Raw genomic sequence first — 24,665 nt, forward strand, 5'->3', positions numbered from 1 at the left:
ATCAGCAATACTATGGGCCCAAAGTAAACACTCTCTCCCAAGATCAGATGGAACCACTCCAGCAGAGCTGTCTGAGATCACAGTTACAGAACCAGTCACCTCCCCAAACAAGAAGACAGGAGTCATCTTCCTAAACAAGAGGAGAGGAGTCACCTTCCTAAACGAGAGGACAGGAGTCACCTTCCTAAACAAGAAGACAGGAGTCACCTTCCTAAACGAGAAGACAGGAGTCACCTTCCTCAACAAGAAGACAGGAGTCACCTTCCTAAACGAGAGGACAGGAGTCACCTTCCTAAACGAGAGGACGGAAGTCACCTTCCTAAACGAGAGAACAGGAGTCACCTTCCTAAACGAGAAGACAGGAGTCACCTTCCTCAACAAGAGGACAGGAGTCACCTTCCTCAACAAGAAGACAGGAGTCACCTTCCTAAACAAGAAGACAGGAGTCACCTTCCTAAACGAGAGGACAGGAGTCACCTTCCTAAACAAGAAGACAGGAGTCACCTTCCTAAACGAGAAGACAGGAGTCACCTTCCTAAACGAGAGGACAGGAGTCACCTTCCTCAACGAGAGGACAGGAGTCACCTTCCTCAACAAGAAGACAGGAGTCATCTTCCTAAACGAGAGGACAGGAGTCACCTTCCTCAACAAGAAGACAGGAGTAACCTTCCTCAACAAGAAGACAGGAGTCATCTTCCTAAACGAGAGGACAGGAGTCACCTTCCTAAACAAGAGGACAGGAGTCACCTTCCTAAACAAGAGGACAGGAATCACCTTCCTAAACGAGAGGACAGGAGTCACCTTCCTAAACAAGAGGACAGGAGTCACCTTCCTAAACAAGAAGACAGGAGTCACCTTCCTAAACAAGAGGACGGGTGTCACCTTCCTAAACAAGAGGACGGGAGTCACCTTCCTAAACAAGAGGACGGGAGTGACCTTCCTAAACGAGAGGACAGGAGTCACCTTCCTAAACGAGAGGACAGGAGTCACCTTCCTCAACGAGAGGACAGGAGTCACCTTCCTAAACAAGAGGACATGAGTCACCTTCCTAAACAAGAGGATGGGAGTCACCTTCCTAAACGAGAGGACGGGAGTCACCTTCCTCAACAAGAAGACAGGAGTCACCTTCCTAAACGAGAGGACAGGAGTCACCTTCCTAAACGAGAGGACAGGAGTCACCTTCCTCAACGAGAGGACAGGAGTCACCTTCCTAAACAAGAGGACAGGAGTCACCTTCCTAAACAAGAGGACAGGAGTCACCTTCCTAAATGAGAGGACCGGAGTCACCTTCCTAAACAAGAGGACAGTAGTCACCTTCCTAAACCAGAAGACAGGAGTCACCTTCCTAAACGAGAGGACAGGAGTCACCTTCCTAAACGAGAGGACAGGAGTCACCTTCCTCAACGAGAGGATGGGAGTCACCTTCCTAAACAAGAAGACAGGAGTCACCTTCCTAAACAAGAGGACAGGAGTCACCTTCCTAAACGAGAGGACAGGAGTCAGCTTCCTAAACGAGAGGACAGGAGTCACCTTCCTAAACGAGAGGACAGGAGTCACCTTCCTCAACGAGAGGATGGGAGTCACCTTCCTAAACAAGAAGACAGGAGTCACCTTCCTAAACAAGAGGACAGGAGCACCTTCCTAAACGAGAGGACAGGAGTCACCTTCCTAAACGAGAGGATGGGACTCATCTTCCTAAACGAGAAGACAGGAGTCACCTTCCTAAACGAGAAGACAGGAGTCACCTTCCTAAACGAGAAGACAGGAGTCACATTCCTAAACGAGAGGACAGGAGTCACCTTCCTAAACGAGAGAACAGGAGTCACCTTCCTAAACAAGAGGATGGGAGTTATCTTCCTAAACGAGAAGACAGGAGTCACCTTCCTAAACGAGAAGACAGGAGTCACCTTCCTAAACGAGAGGACAGGAGTCACCTTCCTCAACAAGAGGACAGGGGTCACCTTCCTCAACGAGAGGACAGGAGTCACCTTCCTCAACAAGAGGACAGGAGTCACCTTCCTCAACAAGAGGACAGGGGTCACCTTCCTAAACGAGAAGACAGGAGTCACCTTCCTAAACGAGAAGACAGGAGTCACCTTCCTAAACGAGAGGATGGGAGTCACCTTCCTAAACAAGAGGACAGGAGTCACTGTCCTAAACAAGCCAGTAATCTTACTGTATTGGTTTGTGACATGATTATGAATGCGGTCTTTTTCTCCTGGGAGGGGTGAATTACTGGGCAAAATGCTATCCTATCAATGTTGTGTGTCAGACAGTAACAGACATGTTCTCACCAACACCCATCACTCACCCCACCTCCATTTGATCAGGAGAGAAGAATGAGTGAAGAGGGCAGGTAAGGTCTGCTGTGAAGAGGACAGGTTAGTCCTGCTGTGAAGAGTTTAGGTCAGGTCTGCTGTGAAGTAGTGTCTGTCTGAGTAACACCTGAATGGAGGAAAACCTGTCTGTCTCTGAGTAAAACATGGATGTAGGGAGACCTGTCTGTCTCTGAGTAAAACATGGATGGAGGGAGACATGTCTGTCTCTGAGTAAAACATGGATGGAGGGAGACATGTCTGTCTCTGAGTAACACCTGCATGGAGGGAGACCTGTCTGTCTCTAAGTAAAACATGGATGGAGGGAGACCTGTCTGTCTCTGAGTAACACCTGCATGGAGGGAGACCTGTCTGTCTCTGAGTAACACCTGCATGGAGGGAGACCTGTCTGTCTCTGAGTAACACCTGCATGGAGGGAGACCTGTCTGTCTCTGAGTAAAACATGGATGGAGGGAGACCTGTCTGTCTCTGAGTAAAACATGGATGGAGGGAGACCTGTCTGTCTCTGAGTAAAACATGGATGGAGGGAGACCTGTCTGTCTCTGAGTAAAACATGGATGGAGGGAGACCTGTCTGTCTCTGAGTAACACCTGCATGGAGGGAGACCTGTCTGTCTCTGAGTAACACCTGCATGGAGGGAGACCTGTCTGTCTCTAAGTAAAACATGGATGGAGGGAGACCTGTCTGTCTCTGAGTAAAACATGGATGGAGGGAGACCTGTCTGTCTCTAAGTAAAACATGGATGGAGGGAGACATGTCTGTCTCTGAGTAACACCTGCATGGAGGGAGACCTGTCTGTCTCTGAGTAAAACATGGATGGAGGGAGACCTATCTGTCTCTGAGTAAAACATGGATGGAGGGAGACCTGTCTGTCTCTGAGTAAAACATGGATGTAGGGAGACCTGTCTGTCTCTGAGTAAAACATGGATGGAGGGAGACCTGTCTGTCTCTGAGTAAAACATGGATGGAGGGAGACCTGTCTGTCTCTGAGTAAAACATGGATGTAGGGAGACATGTCTGTCTCTGAGTAAAACATGGATAGAGGGAGACCTGTCTGTCTCTGAGTAAAACATGGATGGAGGGAGACCTGTCTGTCTCTAAGTAAAACATGGATAGAGGGAGACCTGTCTGTCTCTGAGTAAAACATGGATGGAGGGAGACCTGTCTGTCTCTGAGTAAAACATGGATGGAGGGAGACCTGTCTGTCTCTGAGTAAAACATAGATGGAGGGAGACCTGTCTGTCTCTGAGTAAAACATGGATGGAGGAAGACCTGTGTGTGGAGCTGAAGTTATGTCATTAATGAACATCAAATCGTGTTGAGATAGTGGCTGTGGAGGATGGGCATGAGGATGAGCAGTTTGTTATGTGATGATCATCTACAGTCCATTCAGATTACTGTACGTTTATTAAAGGGTAAATCAAACTGTTTTTGACTTACTCTGTACTTTCACAAATTAATACAACATTTATATTATACTTGGTGAATTTCAAAGCATGGAATTAGGCCAATAGATTATTTCTTTCAACTGTATATTTGTGTTTCAACAGAAAACCCTTTCAGCTCCTGCGACAGCCAGACGCGAAGAGACAGCAACATACCAGCCGTTATCTCCAGGGAGACGGGATGTCTGGTACAGCAGCCCTACAACGAGGAGGAAGACGGGATGTCTGGTACAGCAGCCCTACAACGAGGAGGAAGACGGGATGTCTGGTATAGTAGCCCTACAACGAGGAGGAAGACAGGATGTCTGTTATAGTAGCCCTACAACGAGGAGGAAGACAGGATGTCTGTTATAGTAGCCCTACAACGAGGAGGAAGACGGGATGTCTGGTATAGTAGCCCTACAACGAGGAGGAAGACGGGATGTCTGGTATAGTAGCCCTACAACGAGGAGGAAGACGTGATGTCTGGTATAGTAGCCCTACAACGAGGAGGAAGACGGGATGTCTGGTACAGCAGCCCTACAACGAGGAGGAAGACGGGATGTCTGGTACAGCAGCCCTACAACGAGGAGGAAGACGGGATGTCTGGTATAGTAGCCCTACAACGAGGAAGGCTGCTGCTGAGAGGGGTGGGATGCCAACTATAGTCCTAGCAACAGAAACTAGATTGGTGAGTGCTGGTGCTCTAGACCGGCCACCATTGGCTAAAGCTTTAAACAGGAGAACAGCCCGTCCACCAATGGCTAAAGCTTTAAACAGGAGAACAGGGCATGATAATTCATCTTCTGAAAGTACTTCTTTGAGAAAATAAATGGCTCTGTACATTGCCGAGTCAAGTCAGGATGAATTTGTCATTTCATGTTGTAGTCTTTGTCACATTAGTAGGTCTAGTCTTTTTAAATGGTTGACTGTGAATTTAATTCTCATCATATGAGGAGATGATGGATATTTAGAGTAATATACACCTGATACATTGTTAGTCAAGGGGAAAAATGTGGTTATGTAGTTTTATCTGGAAAATATTAAATGCCTTAGTCCTTTACTGACTTAGTAATTTACTGCCTTAATCATTTACTGCCTTAGTAATTTACTGCCTTAGTCATATACTGACTTAGTAATTTATTGCCTTAATCATTTACTGCCTTGTTCATTTACTGCCTTGGTTATTTACTGCACTGGTTATTTACTGCCTTGTTCATTTACTGCCTTGGTCATTTACTGCCTTGGTCATTTACTGCCTTGTTCATTTACTGCCTTGGTTATTTACTGCACTGGTCATTTACTTCCTTGGTTATTTACTGCCTTGTTCATTTACTGCCTTAGTTATTTACTGCCCTGGTTATTTACTGCCTTGTTCATTTACTGCCTTGGTCATTTACTGCCTTGGTCATTTACTGCCTTGGTCATTTACTGCCTTGGTCATTTACTGCCTTAGTTATTTACTGCCCTGGTTATTTACTGCCTTGTTCATTTACTGCCTTGGTCATTTACTGCCTTGGTCATTTACTGCCTTGGTCATTTACTGCCTTGTTCATTTACTGCCTTGGTCATTTACTGCCCTGGTTATTTACTGCCTTGGTCATTTACTGCCTTGGTCATTTACTGCCTTGGTCATTTACTGCCTTGTTCATTTACTGCCTTGGTCATTTACTGCCCTGGTTATTTACTGCCTTGGTCATTTACTGCCTTGGTTATTTGCTGACAGCCTATGTGATGGGTTATATGCAGCCCTCCTGTTCTCTGAAGCAGACATGTCTGTCCACCAGTCAGCTGCATAGCCCTGCTGTCCTGGGAATCCTCTAGTGCTTCATCAAGGATTTATCTACTTCCCCTGCCTTCGATCGACTGTAGAGGAACCAACCCTGATACCAAAATCAATACCTACTCTAGGTAATGAACACAATCTGCTTACAGATACCTTACTGACTCCATTCTACTCAGGCAGATAGATAGGGCTTTTGACTTTGGATAGGGGTAAGGGTGGGGGTGAATAGGGGACAGGCCCTGATCCAGCATGAAGGTGCTCTTCTCTTTCTGTCATCCAGAGGAAATCTTAGATCTAATTTCACCTAACTAGCAACTCCAGCCTATACTTAAGCAAAAAGGCACTCCGGGGGTGTGTGGTATATGGCCAATATACCATGGCTAAGGGCTGTTCCTAAGCACGATGCAACGCGGATTGTCTAGATACATACAGCCCTTAGCTGTGGTATATTGGCCATATACCCCCCCCCCCCTTATTGATATTATAAACAGGTTACCAACGTAATTCAAGCAGTAAAAATAAATTTTGTCATACTTGTGCTATACGGTCTGATATACCACAGCTGCCAGCCAATCAGCATTCAGGGCTTGCACCATCCTTCCTCTACTCCTTCCTATACTCCGCCCTATACTCCAGCCTAAACGTCCTATACTCCTTCATATACTCATTCCTAGACCCCAGCCTATACTTCTTCCTATACTTTACTGTGTGTGATGTTGATAATAGTGTATGACTTGGGCGACAAGGTGAGGTGAAGCCTGGCTCCTATAGGTCTGTGTGTATTCCCATCAATCTTGAGCTGAAATAATTGTGTATTCAGATGCATTTTCAATGAAGCAACAGTTTATTGATACAAACCAGCGTTGTATTTGTTGGAGGAGAATACATTGGGTTTCCAGTCATCGGGGTATCCTAACCTTCAGCCAGGTCAGGTGTGATCAGAACTTTTAGGTATAGAAGAGTCATACTTTTGGAAATAAGATTTTTAACTGTTTGCTGGTTCATCAATTTTGATGGCAAACCTGCCACAGTACTTGTCATAGTTCTTTCTACGGGGATTGATCGGTTGATCTATGTTTACCTGTGAAAACGTAGTGGTATGTGGAGAACCCAAAGAGTGGTTGCACTAGCAAGTTAATCTGCAAAATATAAATAGGTCCCCCCCCCAAAAAAAATACAAATAAATAAGTACATTTCACTTCGCTGTCGTACAGTTGCAGGACAGACAACCTTTAAGTTAAGTCATCAGTGTGTTTCGAGGCCGAGCCGAGTATGTTGCAGTTTGATGATGTCACGCTGAGGAAAACCAGCTGTGTGTCTTTCAGGATGTGTCATCAGCAGATGGGAAGTTAAACCACTGGTGTGGGGTTGACAGTACACTCAGTCACGGCAGGTTTTCTGCAGACGAGAGATAAGCATCTCAGTGACTTGTTGTTTCTATTCCAGAATGTAGACGTTATAATTTGTAAACATCAAACTACAAAAATATCTATCTACCTACAATATACTGTATATCTACAATATCTATCTACCTAGAGTACCTATCTATCTACAATATCTATCTACCTAGAGTACCTACCTACCTACCTACAATATATATCTACCTACAATATATATCTACCTACAATATATATCTACCTACAATACCTACTGTGAGTCATGGGGTGGGGCGGCAGGGTAGCCTAGTGGCTAGAGCGTTGGACTAGTAACCGAAAGGTTGCAAGTTAAAATCCCCGAGCTGACAAGGTACAAATCTGTCGTTCTGCCCCTGAACAGGCAGTTAACCCACTGTTCCTAGGCCGTCATTGAAAAATAAGAATTTGTTCTTAACTGACTTGCCTAGTTAAATATAAAAAGGTACATTTGTAAGTCGCTCTGGATAAGAGCGTCTGCTAAATGACTTAAATGTAAATGTAAATATCTACCTACAATATCTATCTACAATATCTATCTACCTAGAGTACCTACCTACCTCCCTACAATATATATCTCCCTAGAGTACCTACCAATCTATAATATCTATCTACCTAGAGTACCTACATATCTATAATATCTATCTACAATATCTATCTACCTAGAGTACCTACCTATCTATAATATCTATCTACCTAGACTACCTACCCATCTATAATATCTATCTACCTAGAGTACCTACCTATCTATAATATCTATCTACCTAGAGTACCTACCTATCTACAATATCTATCTACCTAGAGTACCTACCTATCTATAATATCTATCTACCTAGAGTACCTACCTATCTATAATATCTATCTACCTAGACTACCTACCTATCTATAATATTTATCTACCTAGAGTACCTAGCTATCTACAATATCTATCTACCTAGAGTACCTACCTATATATAATATCTATCTACCTAGAGTACCTACCTATCTATAATATCTATCTACCCAGAGTACCTACCTATCTATAATATCTATCTACCTAGAGTACCTACCTATCTATAATATCTATCTACCTAGAGTACCTATCTATAATATCTATCTACCTAGAGTACCTACCTATCTATAATATCTATCTACCTAGAGTACCTACCTATCTATAATATCTATCTACCTAGAGTACCTACCTATCTATAATATCTATCTACCTAGAGTACCTACCTATCTACAATATATATCTACCTAGAGTACCTACCTATCTATAATATCTATCTACCTAGAGTACCTACCTACCTACAATATCTATCTACCTAGAGTACCTACCTACCTACCTACAATATGTATCTACCTAGAGTACCTACCTACCTACCTACAATATATATCTCCCTAGAGTACCTACTTACCTACAATATGTATCTATCTACCTACCTAGAAGATATCTACCTACCTACCTACCTACAATATCTAACTTCCTACCTACTATATCTAACTACCTACCTACAATATCTACCTACCTACTTACAATTCTAGCTAGCTACCTACCTACCTACCTACCTACCTACCTACTTACCTACCTACCTACCTATTTATCTACCTAACTACCTATTTATCTAGCTACCTACCTATTTATCTAGCCATTCATGAACAAATGTACAACTGCACTGACATCAGACGCAACAGAGGTGTTAACAGCAGACATTATACACGCCTTAAAATACATCTTATAATATACTATATCAAATGTACAACTGTATTTAGTGTACAATCAATGTAGAATTATATCTATCTGCCTATATATCTACCTACCTAGCTAACTGTAGTGAACAACATCACAGTACTACATCTGCCTCTAAAACAGTGTTCATTATATCGCCATGGCAATCTATGGAGCGCCTTCAGAATAATCATGAGGAAGAAACATGATCAAAAACAAAAAACAAAGCCAAAATCATCAGAAACTAATCGCCAAAGGACAAACACCTACATGGTTGATATGAATCTAACAACAGCAGTACTGAAATGTGTTTCGAAGAGCTTTGTAATATTTAAATTACAGTTGTATTATTTGTTGTCATTTTATAACTGTTATTATTTTTCTGTTGAGTCACCACTACATGACTCACATTAAGATACCAGGTCCGTGAGTGAATTCCTACATTCAGAAAAACAAAACACTGTTTCATCTTGACTCTCTGACTACAATAATAATAATAATAATAATGACATAATGACGTTCAAAAGCACTAACAGAAAGGTCATTAAGATAAATTCATCAACTATTTTACAATGTGATCATTAACATTTAACATTTAACATTTTAACATTTAAGTCATTTAGCAGACGCTCTTATCCAGAGCGACTTACAAATTGGTGCATTCACCTTATGGCATCCGGTGGAACAGCCACTTTACAATAGTGCATCAGATCTTTTAAGGGGGGGGGGGGGGGGGGGCAGAAGGATTGCTTTATCCTAGGTATTCCTTGAAGAGGTGGGGTTTCAGGTGTCTCCGGAAGGTGGTGATTGACTCCGCTGTCCTGGCGTCGTGAGGGAGTTTGTTCCACCATTGGGGGGCCAGAGCAGCGAACAGTTTTGACTGGGCTGAGCGGGAACTGTACTTCCTCAGTGGTAGGGAGGCGAGCAGGCCAGAGGTGGATGAACGCAGTGCCCTTGTTTGGGTGTAGGGCCTGATCAGAGCCTGAAGGTACTGAGGTACTCTATATGTCACTATGACACAAACACCAGATGGTAATGTCAAAGGTCAAGCTAACACTGGTGTTTTGTTTCTTTTATACCCCCCCGTCTCCCCTCATGCCTCCCCCTTTGTTTAGTAGAAACCAAATACAAGAATTGCATGTCACAATAGCAATGTCCATTACAGATTAATTTAATGTTAACAATCACTGTTTTTTGGTATAGTGTACTTCCAGCGAATGGAGTAAAGAAAACAAAGATTAAAAATAAATGTTCAACAATCCAATATAAAGTATAAATAGAAAATAAATCAGATTGAAATCTAGTCATTTCATGTTCATATGAATACTTCATGTCTACAGTATAGGTTAATGACAATGCAGGCAAGTTACTGTATGTAAATACATCACCAGCATGCACAATATTATATTATGGAGAATATTGGAGTGGTTATCGTTTTACACTCGAGGAACAATATGATAGGCAAGTGCATTTTTTTGACAATTAAAAAGGTTAACACAAAAACAAAATGTTTTTATATATTGGCCAGTGCTCTGTCCAAAAAAGGTGTATCGGTGAGCGTGTGGTTCCAGTCAACTGTGTGTCATTTCAGAGATCTACAATAAGTAATTGTTGTAAACATAAATGTACCTTAATTTAGGGCATATTCTGTTGCCTTACAATATCAAATGATCTCCTCTACGATATCATTTATTTTGGTAGTTTTAGCGTTTTCATTTTCATTGTATTAGCATATTTTGATATTCTAATAATATGGCACCCATGACAACCTCGGTAAGGGGTGAGTAATAATAATAGTAATAATAATAGTAATAATAATAGTAGCCATGTGCTTGAAGATGTTTATGTCTGTATATCATATCAGTGCATGAGAGGGCTGTACTGTCTCTGTGTTTCCTCTACTCCTGCTTTCGTTACAGTACTCTAGTCTGGATGACTGGGTCCAAACCAATTGCTGACATCATGGGAACAAAACATTGGGTTATGTGTGTTCAATAACCACAGAGAATACCTGGCTTCACTCAACAATTACGATTACAGGGTGAGGCATACTTTTTAGATTCAATGTTGGTAAGTCTGAGGTGTCTAGCTAGAGGTACGATACCTCTTTCACTCTCTCCGGAAACTATTTGCAATTCTTTATTTTTTTACGAGGTGATGAAGTTTTTTGTATTTTTTTTTTAAATATTCTATATATTAATTTTATTTTTGCACAAGCTTCGATCTCCCCTTACAATTTTGAACGTTCCTCCTCCCTTACCACAGAAGTTAAATAAGCAGCTCCACTTCATGTAGCTAACAACATAACAACGTGCCAGTCTCCATGCCAGTGTGAGGGTGTCGTCTCTAACCCAACAACCACACTCTACTCACTGGCTGACTGACTGGCTGACTGACTGACTGACTGACTGACTGACTCACTGACTGACTGACTCACTGACTGACTGGCTGACTGACTGACTGGCTGACTGACTGACTGACTGACTGACTCACTGACTGACTGGCTGACTGACTGACTGGCTGACTGACTGACTGACTGACTGACTCACTGGCTGACTGACTGACTGACTGGCTGACTCACTGGCTGACTGACTGACTGACTGACTGACTGACTGACTGACTGACTGACTGACTGACTGGCTGACTGACTGACTGACTCACTGACCGCAGACCTTCTTCATTCTCAAGTGGTGTTTTGACAAAAGTTGCAGAGGCAATCAAGAAGGAAGGGGTTTATCTATTATTATATCTTTTTTTTAAACTATACTAGAAACTAAACTCATCTCCCCTCCTACTCTTTTTAATTAAATAGTTTCTTCACTTTTTACATTCGTTGGGAAAAATAAAGAACTGATCGTATCATCATCTGTGGCTACCAAAGTTCCACCAGCCAACATTTTAACATTTCTAAGAACTGTTTTATTTTTGTTTGTTGTCATTTGAGTGCGTGAGCGTGTTGTGTGTATTGGCTGATACAGGACACGGGGGTCTTTTTAGGGGCTCTCTAGTTATTGGTCTCTCCACCCTCGTCGTCTTGCTGGTCGCTCGTCCACAGTGTCAAGTTGTCTCGTAGCAGCTGCATGATGAGGGTAGAGTCTTTGTAGGAGTCCTCATTCAGGGTGTCTAGCTCAGCGATGGCGTCATCGAAGGCGGTCTTGGCCAGGTGGCAGGCCTGCTCAGGTGCATTCTGGATCTCGTAGTAAAACACGGAGTAGTTGAGAGCCAGACCCAGACGGATAGGGTGGGTGGGCTGCATGTGCTCCTTGCTAATCTCATGGGCCTCGCTGTAGGACTTCTCAGAGGACTCCACCACACCGGCCCTCTTCTCGCCAGTGGCCACCTCAGCCAGGTAGCGGTAGTAGTCGCCCTTCATCTTCAGGTAAAACACTTTGCTCTCGTGCTGCGTGTCGTTGCAGTTCTTGATCAGGAAGTTGTCCAGGAGGTTGAGCACGTCCTGGCACACGGTCTCCAGTTCCTTCTCAATCTTCTCGCGGTACCCACGCACCATCTCAACCTTCTTCTCGTAGCCGTCCACCGAGGTCTTCTGCTCGATGCTGGAGATGACGCGCCAGGACGAGCGCCGTGCCCCCACCACGTTCTTATAGGCCACAGAGAGCAGGTTCCTCTCCTCATTGGATAAGGCCTCGTTTAACTCTGTCACCTAGGAGACACAGAGGGGAAAATAGGGACAGGAATGGTTCAGAGTTGCAGTTAAAAACAGTATTTTAATGTTTATAATATAGAGTTTACATTAAAACAGTATTTTAATATTTATAATATCCAGTTTACCTTAAAACAGTATTTTAATATTTATAATATACCGTTTAACTTAAAACAGTATTTTCATATTTATAATATACCGTTTAACTTAAAACAGTATTTTCATATTTATAATATTCAGTTTACATAAGAACATTATTTTTATATTTATAATATATAGTTTACCTTAAAACAGTATTTTAATATTTATAATATTCAGTTTACATAAGAACATTATTTTAATATTTATAATATATAGTTTACCTTAAAACAGTATTTTAATATTTATAATATATAGTTTACCTTAAAACAGTATTTTAATATTTATAATATATAGTTTACCTTAAAACAGTATTTTTATCTTGTAAATGACTTTTATTGGCTGTGCCACATTTTGCCATGTGTTCCCTTACTAGCTGAATCAACATTTTATATTGATATAACCTACATAGCTCGTCACGATAAACAAAGCAATATTGAGTTGCACAGCAGCTAGGTTGGCTAGAAAAAATCAAGATAACATACTCTATACTGAACCAGGAAAACTAAGGAGGCTTTTGGAATGCACAGTTAGTCATTCATGATGATTCACACAACGATAGAGGTCAGAGGTGGGATAACTCCCATGATCTTCTACACCAGTGGTCACTGACTGTCAATGGCATCCAACAGCTTCAGGCCGGGGCTGGACCACGCCTGTCTGTAGTAAGCTGACATCATGTCCCTGGCTGCTCATTGGCTTTCTCCTGCTCTGAAAGCTTGTTTTGTTTTGTTTCCACGGGCCTGTGTCTGTCTGGCTAAAGGGTTTTATTCCTTTATACCCTCACAGAGAGGAGACCATGCAGTGTAGCACACATCACAGCCACCTTTACATACTTAACCCCTCTGCTCTGGATATAAAGCCTGCTACTCTAGTGTGTCCCAAATGTCACCCATAGGGCTCTGGGCAAAAGTAGTGCACTATATAGGGATTAGAGTCCCATTTGGAACACAGACCCTCTATTTCAGGGCCTTCATTCCTCTCCAGGGCCTAAATTCCACTGCCAGGGCATGGGGTCCCTGGCAGTGACTTTATAGTTCACACCAAGCCCTCTTTGTCTGATGGTTGCCCTACTGAATGTGTTTGTCTGTGACAAACACACAAAAAACTAGATATATTCTAAACATCCTAAACTAGAGAGATTTTGGTGATCTTTAAAAAGCACAGAATTAAACCCACTTGATTGGTTGCTTGCTTTAAGCCGCTTTGCAGTGCTCTTGGCCTGTTGCCTGAGGGGTCCCGAGAAAAAAAAATCTACAGTTTGCTGTTTGATGACGTTGGCTTAGGAGTTTAACGACAGTTTACAGCCAAACCTAAAAGCACACTAACCTTTAAGGGTATACAGTATATTGCCATTTTCCAGTGCTAATAGAACAACAGCAACATATCATTTGAACTGAAATGTCTTATCAAAAAGACAGACAAAGTAAACACTTAGTAACTTGGAAAACAATGACCGAACCATGGGTGATATTAGAGCTTGGCGATATGGCCAAAATATCATATCACTGAATTGTTTTAATTTATGACTGTGTTTGATGGTATTTTATGTTTTCGAATAATAAAAGCTCAACATTTACTTTATGAGTAGTGAGTGATCCTAGGGTGCTTTATGAGTAGTGAGTGATCCTAGGGTGCTTTATGAGTAGTGAGTGATCCTAGGGTGCTTTATGAGTAGTGAGTGATCCCAGGGTGCTTTATGAGTAGTGAGTGATCCTAGGGTGCTTTATGAGTAGTGAGTGATCCTAGGGTGCTTTATGAGTAGTGAGTGATCCTAGGGTGCTTTATGAGTAGTGAGTGATCCAGGGTGCTTTATGAGTAGTGAGTGATCCTAGGGTGCTTTATGAGTAGTGAGTGATCCTAAGGTGGAAACACATACATTCTAAGTGGTTTCAATGGGTCTTTTTCCATTCTGATTGTCAGGGTTGGGTAGGTTACTTTCTAAATGTAATCCGTTACAGTTATTAGTTACCTGTCCAAAACTGTAATCAGTAACGTAACTTTTGGATTACCCAAACTCTTTAACGTAATCTGATTACATTCAGCTACTTGTAGATTACTTTCCCCTTAAGAGGGCATTAGAAGAAGACAAAAATGTTTGTGACCAATTGAACAACATCTATTGCAGCATAAATCAATGTCACAGCTGGCCATATATGGGTGTTAAATTTTACTTTATGGGAACAAACTTATACCTGCACGGTTTTTCAATGCTGATTTGAATGTCATTGATTAAACTGAGAAGTGTCAAAGATTTTATTTTCGTGCAAATATCCTTTCTGAATTTAAAAGTCATCATCCAAGTAATCATCTAGTTTTTCTTATTTTTTGACCAAATGTTGCAATTGCGATTTGACTTGCGATTTAGGTCAAAACACTTGGGTGAACTGTTGGAATCATGGAAATAGAATGATTATTCTAATTCTATAGTTAGAATATAATACTGGGGGGGGGGGGGGGCAAGTGAGCAAGCCATGGAGTAGGTAACGTTTTTCCGAGCTCATGCTGAAATTGCATTTACTCAATACTTTCTTTGCACTTTGACCCAAGAAGAACTAGTAAACACAGCCTTTGAATGACATGCTTTACTTTGTTCAACTTTTATTTTTGTTTTAATGTGTAAATGGCGCATTACCTGCAAAAGTTTAAGTTCAGCGGAGTCACTGACAGAAGAGAAAACACTAAACAAGGAGTTCGAGTTCTTAGACAAGGGGGATCGGTGGCTCCTCCCCTCGGCTCGGCGAAAAAATGAACACAGGGGATTTGAAGGCTGAGATTCTTGCTGCACTCGGAGCGGACGTTTCATCTATACTCAAGGAGCTCAGTGAGGACTTTAATTTTATTAAGTCGGAGTTACAAGCAGTCAAAAATGAACTCGCATTTGAGGAATCATTCTCCTCAAACTCTTTACCCTCAACAATGAGACAAGCATGTATTTCACTAATTCTGAAAAGGAAGAAAAAATACTTGAGTGTGGTTCATAAGAGGCCCATTTCTGTAAAGATACTTTCTAAGATGATTGCCTGCCATTTTGAGTCAGTCCTTCCCTCCATTATCTCTACAGATCAAACAGGTTTCATTATTTTTTCAACATCAGACGTCTTTAAAATATACTTTTATCTCTCTTCATCTGACACTCCAGAGATGTTGTTATCACTTAATGCTGAGAAGGCGTTTGATCGGGTGGAGTGGGATTATCTATTTTATACTCTCAAACAGTATGGATCCGGTCCCAATTTTATGTCCTGGATCAAAGTCCTTTACTCCTCCCCTTTGGCTGCAGTGCGCACAAATAATAACCTTTCATCCTATTTCCAACTTCAATGTGGGACAAGACAGGGTTGTCCTCTATCCCCTCAGCTGTTTGTCATCGTAATTGATCCTTTAGCCATAGCAACAAGGTAATCACACCACTATCAAACGTATTCGAAGAGGGGAGCTTAGAGCATAAAGTTTTACTCTATGCAGATGACATGCTATTATATATGTTTGACCCTTTAACTGGTCTTCCAGAGGTCCAGGTTCTACTAAAGACAGTTGGTAAAATATCCGGGTTGAAGGTTAATCTACAAAAAAGTCTATTGATGTCTAATCCTTCTGCCATGCAAACTTATTTTAGTCATGTGCCCTCCAAGAGTGACTAGACAGAAATTGAAATATTTGGGAATTTCAAAGATCTCTATAAAGCCAATTTCCCTCCCTTGAAATTTCCCTCCATCTGAAACAGGATCTTGAATGCTGTGATTTACTTTCTCTTTCTTTGGGGGAAGAATTAAAACTGTTAAAATGAACGTATTACCTAAGTTTTTATACTTATTTCAATGTATTTCTATCTTTCTGATAAAATATTTCTTAATCTCCATAGATAAACTGATATCTGCTTTTATCTGGAACAAGAAAAACCCTTGGATATGTAAGAATGTATTGCAGAGATCTCTCTCCCCAGGGTGATCTAGCACTTCCGAACTTTCAATATTATTACTGGGCAGCTAATATAAGAATCGTTCTATATTGGATGACAGAACTCTCTAAAATCTTGCATCAGCTGAGCCTGTTTGCAAATACACTAAAAACCTTATTGTGAAACATTATCTAAAAATCTGGAAACAGTTCAGGTGATCGTTTGATCTCAGTGAATTTTCAACTTCTGCCCCATTATTAAAGATCCATACATTCTGTCCATCATTATTAGACCAGGCGTTTCATATCTGGTCTGGAAAAGGGATCTCCTCACTGAACGACTTGTACATTGGTATGGATTTTGCCTCTTTTGAACAGTTAGTATAACAATTCTATATTCCTAGATCCCATTTCTTTAGATACCTGCAATTGCGTAGTTTTGTATCTTCATCCTCGAGTCACTTCACGCTCACCTACCTCCCATCTAGATTCTATTTTTAATGTGAACCCTTATATCAAAGGGGGCATAAGCTTGATCTATACATTATTAAACTCGCAGAATCTGGATTCCCTGAACTCTCTTAATAACTAATAGGAAGAAGATTTAGGTGAATAACATTCAGACAAGAGAATGCTTTAGAGAATACATTCTTCATCTATATGTCTAAGACATGCTGTAATTCAATTTGAAATAGTGTCACGTTCCTGACCTATTTATGTTAGTTTTTGTGTGTTAGTTGGTCAGGACGTGAGGTTGGGTGGGCATTCTATGTTATCTGTTTCTATGTTGGTTTTGGTTTACCTGGTATGGCTCTTGATTAGAGGCAGGTGGTTTGCGTTTGCCTCTAATTAGGAGTCATATTTAGGTAGGGCATTCTCACTGTTTGTTTGTGGGTGATTGTCTCCTGTGTCCGTATGTTATGTTCGTACCACATGGGACTGTAGCGTTTGTTTGTTTCGTTTCGTTTCGATGTCGTCTGTTTCCTGTACGTAAGTTTATGTTTAGTTATGTAAGTTTATGTTCAGGTCTCGTCAACGTCGTTTTGTTATTTTGTAGTTTTGAAAGTGTTTTGTTTCGTTTCGTGTTGCCATCTTTATCGTTGTTATAATAAAGATGGCTTATTTCCCGCAAGCTGCGTTTTGGTCAGAAGATCCTTCTCTCCTCACCTCGTCCGAGGATGAGGAGAGCAACACCCGTTACAGAATCACCCACCACGCTAAGACCAAGCGGCAAAGGGAAACTAAACGGAGTAAGGGACAGGAGAGAAAGGATTTCTGGACATGGGAGCAAATAATGAATGGAGAAGGTCCCTGGGCTAAGGCAGGAGAAAATCGCCGTCCCAAAGCTGAGCTGGAGGCACGGAGGAGAGCAGAGGCTACCGGGGAGAGGAACCGGAGCTATGAGGGAACGCGTCTGGCACGGAAGCCAAAAAAGCCCGTGAGTAATTCCCAAAAATTTCTTGGGGGGGGGGGCTAGGAGATAGTGGGCCAAGGGCAGGTAGGAGACCTGCGCCCACTTCCCAGGCTTACCGTGGAGAGCGGGAGTACGGGCAGGCGCCGTGTTACGCAGTAGAGCGCACGGTGTCTCCTGTACGAGTGCATAGCCCAGTGCGGGTTATTCCACCTCCCCGCACTGGTAGGGCTAGATTGGGTATTGAGCCAGGTGTCATGAGGCCGGCTCAACGCGTCTGGTCTCCAGTGCGTCTCCTCGGGCCGGCATACATGGCACCTGCCTTACGCATGGTTTCCCCGGTTCGCCTACATAGCCCGGTGCGGGTTATTCCACCTCCCCGCACTGGTCGGGCAACCGGGAGTATTCAACCAGGTAAGGTTGGGCAAGCTCAATGCTCAAGAGTGCCAGTACGCCTCCACGGTCCGGTATTTCCGGCACCACCTCCCCGCCCCAGCCTAGTACCTACAGTGTATACACTACGCACTAGGCTACCAGTGCGTATCCTGAGCCCTGTTCCTCCTCCACGCACTCTCCCTGTAGTGCGTGTATCTAGCCCGGTGCCTCCAGTTCCGGGCCCACGCACTAAGCTACCTGTGCGTCTCCAGAGCCCTGAACCCACTGTATCTTCTCCCCCTACTAATCCTGATGTGCTTGTCCTCAGCCCGGTGTCACCAGTGCCGGTACCACGCATCAGGGATAGAGTAGGCTTTGAGAATACAGTGTGCCCTGTCCCTGCTCCCCGCACTAGTAGGAAGGTGCTTATCCTTAGCCCGGTGCCTCCAGTTCCGGCACCACGCACCAGGTCTACAGTGCACCGTATCCGGCCAGAGCCATCCGTCTCCCCAGCGCCATCTGAGCCATCCGTCTCCCCAGCGCCATCTGAGCCATCCGTCTCCCCAGCGCCATCTGAGCCATCCGTCTCCCCAGCGCCATCTGAGCCATCCGTCTCCCCAGCGCCATCTGAGCCATCCGTCTGCCAGGAGCCTGCAAAGCCGCCCGTCTGCCATGAGCCTGCAAAGCCGCCCGTCTGCCATGAGCCTACAGAGCCGTCAGCCAGACAGGAGCCGCTAGAGCCGTCAGCCAGACAGGAGCCGCTAGAGCCGTCAGCCAGACAGGATCTGCCAGAGCCGCCAACCAGACAGGATCTGCCAGAGTCGCCAACCAGACAGGATCTGCCAGAGTCGCCAACCAGACAGGATCTGCCAGAGTCGCCAACCAGACAGGATCTGCCAGAGTCGCCAACCAGACAGGATCTGCCAGAGTCGCCAACCAGACAGGATCTGCCAGAGCCGCCAACCAGACAGGATCTGCCAGAGCCGCCAGCGAGCCATGAGCAGCCAGAGCCGTCAGAGCGCCATGAGCAGCCAGAGCCGTCAGAGCGCCATGAGCAGCCAGAGCCGTCAGAGCGCCATGAGCGTCGAGAGCCGTCAGCCTGCCATGAGCGTCGAGAGCCGTCAGCCTGCCATGAGCGTCGAGAGCCGTCAGCCTGCCATGAGCGTCGAGAGCCGTCAGCCTGCCATGAGCGCCGAGAGCCGTCAGCCTGCCATGAGCGTCGAGAGTCGTCAGCCAGCCATGAGCGTCGAGATTCGTCAGTCAGCCATGAGCTGACCTTCAGCCTGAAAAGGCTAGATACCCAGAACTGCCCATCAGTCCAGAGCTGTCTCTCTGTCCGGAGCTGCCTTTCAGTCCGGAGTTGCCCCTCTATCCTGATCTCCCTCTCTATCTTTATCTACTTCTATTTTCTTATCTATCCCTCTGTCTTGATTTATCTCTCTGTCCCGGTGTTGTCCTTATTAGATATGTTGTTAAGGGGATTTTGTGGGGGTCAAAAGAGGGTGGACATTCTTGGAGGGAGGAAGTTAGGATGGATTATGGTGGGGTGGGAACCGCGCCCGGAGCCTGAGCCACCACCGTGGTTAGATGCCCACCCAGACCCTCCCCTAGACTTTGTGCTGGTGCGTCCGGAGTTCGCACCTTGTGGGGGGGGTACTGTCACGTTCCTGACCTATTTATGTTAGTTTTTGTGTGTTAGTTGGTCAGGACGTGAGGTTGGGTGGGCATTCTATGTTATCTGTTTCTATGTTGGTTTTGGTTTACCTGGTATGGCTCTTGATTAGAGGCAGGTGGTTTGCGTTTGCCTCTAATTAGGAGTCATATTTAGGTAGGGCATTCTCACTGTTTGTTTGTGGGTGATTGTCTCCTGTGTCCGTATGTTATGTTCGTACCACATGGGACTGTAGCGTTTGTTTGTTTCGTTTCGTTTCGATGTCGTCTGTTTCCTGTACGTAAGTTTATGTTTAGTTATGTAAGTTTATGTTCAGGTCTCGTCAACGTCGTTTTGTTATTTTGTAGTTTTGAAAGTGTTTTGTTTCGTTTCGTGTTGCCATCTTTATCGTTGTTATAATAAAGATGGCTTATTTCCCGCAAGCTGCGTTTTGGTCAGAAGATCCTTCTCTCCTCACCTCGTCCGAGGATGAGGAGAGCAACACCCGTTACAAATAGTTAATCAGTTGCATTGGTCAAAGGCAAAATTATTCAAGATTAGACCAGAAATACATCCCACTCGTGACCGATGTAAGCAGGCTCCTGCTACTTTATCACACATGCTTTGTACATGCCTGAAAATGAGAGATTTCAGGTTATCAATTGTTGAGACGTTTTCTAAGATACTGGAGAGACCTAGAGAACCTTCTGCCTTTATTGCATCATTCAGAGTGGTACCACAGGAGGTCCCTCTAAACAGTTATATAGAGTGGCACCACAGGAGGCCCCTCTAAACAGTTCTATAGAGTGGCACCGCAGGAGGCCCCTCTAAACAGTTATATGGAGTGGCACCACAGGAGGCCCCTCTAAACAGTTATATGGAGTGGCACCACAGGAGGCCTCTCTAAACAGTTATATGGAGTGGCACCACAGGAGGCCCCTCTAAACAGTTATATGGAGTGGCACCACAGGAGGCCCCTCTAAACAGCTCTATAGAGTGGCACCACAGGAGGCCCCTCTAAACAGTTCTATAGAGTGGTATCACAGGAGGCCTCTCTAAACAGTTATATGGAGTGGCACCACAGGAGGCCCCTCTAAACAGTTATATGGAGTGGCACCACAGGAGGCCTCTCTAAACAGTTCTATAGAGTGGCACCACAGGAGGCCCCTCTAAACAGTTCTATGGAGTGGCATCACAGGAGGCCCCTCTAAACAGTTCTATAGAGTGGCACCACAGGAGGCCCCTCTAAACAGTTCTATGGAGTGGCATCACAGGAGGCCCCTCTAAACAGTTCTATAGAGTGGCACCACAGGAGGCCCCTCTAAACAGTTCTTTGGAGTGGCACCACAGGAGGCTCCTCTAACCACCACAGGAGGCCCTTCTAAACAGTTCTATAGAGTGGCACCACAGGAGGCCCTTCTAAACAGTTCTATAGAGTGGCACCACAGGAGGCCCCTCTAAACAGTTCTATGGAGTGGCACCACAGGAGGCCCCTCTAAACAGTTATATAGAGTGGTACCACAGGAGGCCCCTCTAAACAGTTATATAGAGTGGCACCACAGGAGGCCCCTCTAACCAGTTCTATAGAGTGGCACCGCAGGAGGCCCCTCTAACCAGTTCTATAGAGTGGCACCGCAGGAGGCTCCTCTAAACAGTTATATGCAGTGGCACCACAGGAGGCCCCTCTAAACAGTTATATGGAGTGGAACCGCAGGAGGCCCCTCTAACCAGTTATACGGAGTGGCACCGCAGGAGGCCCCTCTAAACAGTTCTATGGGCAACATGGTGGTATGTAATACTCTTCTAGCTAGACGTCTTATACTATTTAAGTGGAAGGATCGGTTTCCTCCTACTTTTGACCATTGGACAAAGAAAGTTTCGCAACATCTCTAACTAGAGAAAATACGCTACTCTGTTAGGGGATCTGCAATTACATTTTATAATATCTGGCAACCTTTCCTATCCTTTGTAGAAGACATGGACCAAGCTAATTTCACAACTCCATAAACCAATCCAAATTAGAATTTGGATCATTATTTTTACAATTTATTTCCTTTTTTTTGTATTATTTGATTATATTTTTCATTGTATATCATGCCTGCTTTAAGTCTTGTTTTGGGGCTCTGATAGAGCATGGGGGGGGGGGGGGGGGTTGATCTGCTTTGCTAGGGGGTGCGTGTGTGTTCTGCCTTATATCCGTTCTGTCTGTTATCTGTATAATCATAAAAAATGCCACAAAAACAATGTCAATTTTTTTATTTTATGAAACATTATATAATAGTGGACACCTTGAATACAGTGTTGTTTGACATGACAACAAATGAAAATGCCAGGGCTGCCAGGTTATTTTGACAGGGTAGAAACCAAAGTGTTGGTCAGTGTTTCCTAGGTGACCCTGTAATCTCTGGCCACATAATTTTTTAAAATCTTTAATTCATGTAGCTAACATATTCATGCTTTGCATATTCCTCTTTGATTTTTAAGATACTGCTGCACAAACATCATGCTGATTTAAGCTTACGCCATCACTGGTATCAGGCTGTATAGTTAGCCACGTTTGCTCTGACTCAGTACATTTATTAGCTAGCTAGCTAACCATCTAACTAGCGATTAGCATTAGTAGCTAACACGAACTAGCGATTAGCATTAGTAGCTAACACGAACTAGCGATTAGCATTAGCGGTTAACACGATTTAGCCACAACTTCCTAAGAAAAGACAAACAAGTTGTTTGTAATTATAGGAACGCTTGTGAATTTATACTAAGAAGCAAAGCGGAAATAGCATCGTTGTCATCAACATGTCGAACAACAACACATCCTTGAGTGAAAGGGGCGATGCTAGGTCTGCGTGGAAAGCAGCATGGAGAGAGAGCATATCACATTTAACAAACCAAACATTCAAATATCGTTACAGAAGATAAAGTAAAAACCCAAACTGGTCTGTGCATCAATACCGGTATATAGTCAAATACAGTATACCGCCAAACCCTAGGTGATATATTAAGAAGAGTTACTTTCCTCTTCTACACTGAACAAAAATATAAACGCAACATGTAAAGTGTTGGTCCCATGTTTCATGAGCTGAAATAAAAGATCCCTGAAATGTTCCATACGCACAAAAAGCTTATTCTCTCCAATTTTGTGCACAAATTTGTTTACATCCCTGTTAAGTGAGCATTTCTACTTTGCCAAGATAATCCATCCACATGTACAGGTGTGGCATATGAAGAAATGTATTAAACAACATGATCATTACACAGGTGCACCTTGTGCTGGGGCTCAATAAAAGGTCACTCTAAAATGTGTAGTTTTGTCACACAACACAATGCCACAGATGTCTCAAGTTGAGGGAGCATGCAATTGGCATGTTGCCTCCAGGAATGTCCACCCCACCAGAGCTGTTGCCAGATAATTTCATGTTCATTTCTCTACCATAAGCCGCCTCCACAGGAATTTTAGAGAATTTGACAGTACGTCAAACCGGCCTCACAACCGCAGACAGCGTGTATGGCGTCGTGTGGGCGAGTGGTTTGCTGTTGTCAACGTTGTGAACAGAGTGCCCCATGGTGGCGGTGGGGTTATGATATGGGCAGGCATAAGCTACAGACAACGAACACAATTGCATTTTATCAATGGCAATTTGAATGCACAGAGAAACCGTGATGAGATCCTGAGGCCCATTGTCGTGCCATTCATCCTCCTCCATCACCTCGTGTTTCACCATGATAATGCACGGCCGCATGTCACAATGATCTGGGCGACAATTCCTAGAAGCTGAACATGTTATTCCATGACCTGCATACTCTCCAGACGTGTCACCCATTGAGCATGTTTGGTATGCTCTGGAACGACGTGCACGACAGCGTGTTCCAGTTCCTGCCAATATCCAGCAACTTTGCACAGCCATTGAAGAGGAGTGGGACGACATTCCACAAGCCACAATCAACAGCCTGATCAATTCTATGCGAAGGTGATGTGTCACACTGCATGAGGCAAATGGTGGTCACACCAGATACTGACTGGTTTTCTGATTCACACCCCTACCTTTTTATTTTAAGGTATCTGTGACCAACAAATGCATATCTGTATTCCCAGTCATGTGAAATCCATAGATTAGCGCCTAATGAATTTATTTCAAGTAACTGATTCCCTTTTAAATGAACTGTAAATCTTTGAAATTTGTACATGTTGCATTTATATTTCTGTTCTATTTCTAATCAGATCCTCAGAAGTATAACGAGAACATGGCACTTTTTAAGTCTTGTTCAGCCTGGAGATTCTGTAAGTCTTTTTCCAGTTGAGAGCAAAGGAACGCTACATTCTACCACAGGGCTCTCCAACCCTGATCCTGTACATTTTCACTCTACCCCTAATCTAGCACACATGATTATTATAATTAGATGTTTGATAAACTGTACCAGGTTAGTTACAACTGGGGTTGGAGTGAAAATCCTACAGGACGGTAGCTCTCCAGGAACATGGTTGGAGACCCCTACCTACCCTAACCAGCCCAACACTACACTCTACCCCTAACCAGTCCAACACTACACTCTACCCCTAACCAGCCCAACACTACACTCTACACTAACCAGCCCAACACTACACTCTACCCTAACCAGCCCAACACTACACTCTACCCTAACCAGCCCAACACTACACTCTACCCTAACCAGCCCAAAACTACACTCTACCCTAACCAGCCCAACACTACACTCTACCCTAACCAGCCCAACACTACACTCTACCCTAACCAGCCCAACACTACACTCTACCCTAACCAGCCCAACACTACACTCTACCCCTAACCAGCCCAACACTACACTCTACCCTAACCAGCCCAACACTACACTCTACCCTAACCA

At 43.7% G+C, this 24,665-nt stretch overlaps 1 protein-coding gene and 1 long non-coding RNA gene across 2 annotated transcripts in view; both read right to left on the minus strand.

Annotated features, from left to right (window-relative positions):
• Nucleotides 1-6,371: 6,371 nt before the first annotated feature.
• On the minus strand, nucleotides 6,372-9,398 carry LOC129867990 (uncharacterized). Its single transcript, XR_008761708.1, has 2 exons — nucleotides 8,310-9,398; nucleotides 6,372-8,279 (listed from the first exon to the last, which is right to left on the minus strand). It is a non-coding gene; the product is annotated as an uncharacterized LOC129867990 (long non-coding RNA).
• A 421-nt stretch (nucleotides 9,399-9,819) lies between these two features.
• The window catches only part of ywhag1 (3-monooxygenase/tryptophan 5-monooxygenase activation protein, gamma polypeptide 1), a 30,359-nt gene continuing 15,513 nt past the window's right edge, over nucleotides 9,820-24,665 (minus strand). The window contains exon 2 of the mRNA XM_055941527.1: nucleotides 9,820-12,327. Within this exon, the coding sequence (XP_055797502.1) occupies nucleotides 11,671-12,327 (657 nt within the window). The 3' untranslated portion in view covers nucleotides 9,820-11,670. The remainder of the gene's footprint in view (nucleotides 12,328-24,665) is intronic.

Source organism: Salvelinus fontinalis, chromosome 13 (genome assembly GCF_029448725.1).
Source record: "Salvelinus fontinalis isolate EN_2023a chromosome 13, ASM2944872v1, whole genome shotgun sequence".
In the NCBI taxonomy this organism is placed as follows: domain Eukaryota; kingdom Metazoa; phylum Chordata; class Actinopteri; order Salmoniformes; family Salmonidae; genus Salvelinus; species Salvelinus fontinalis.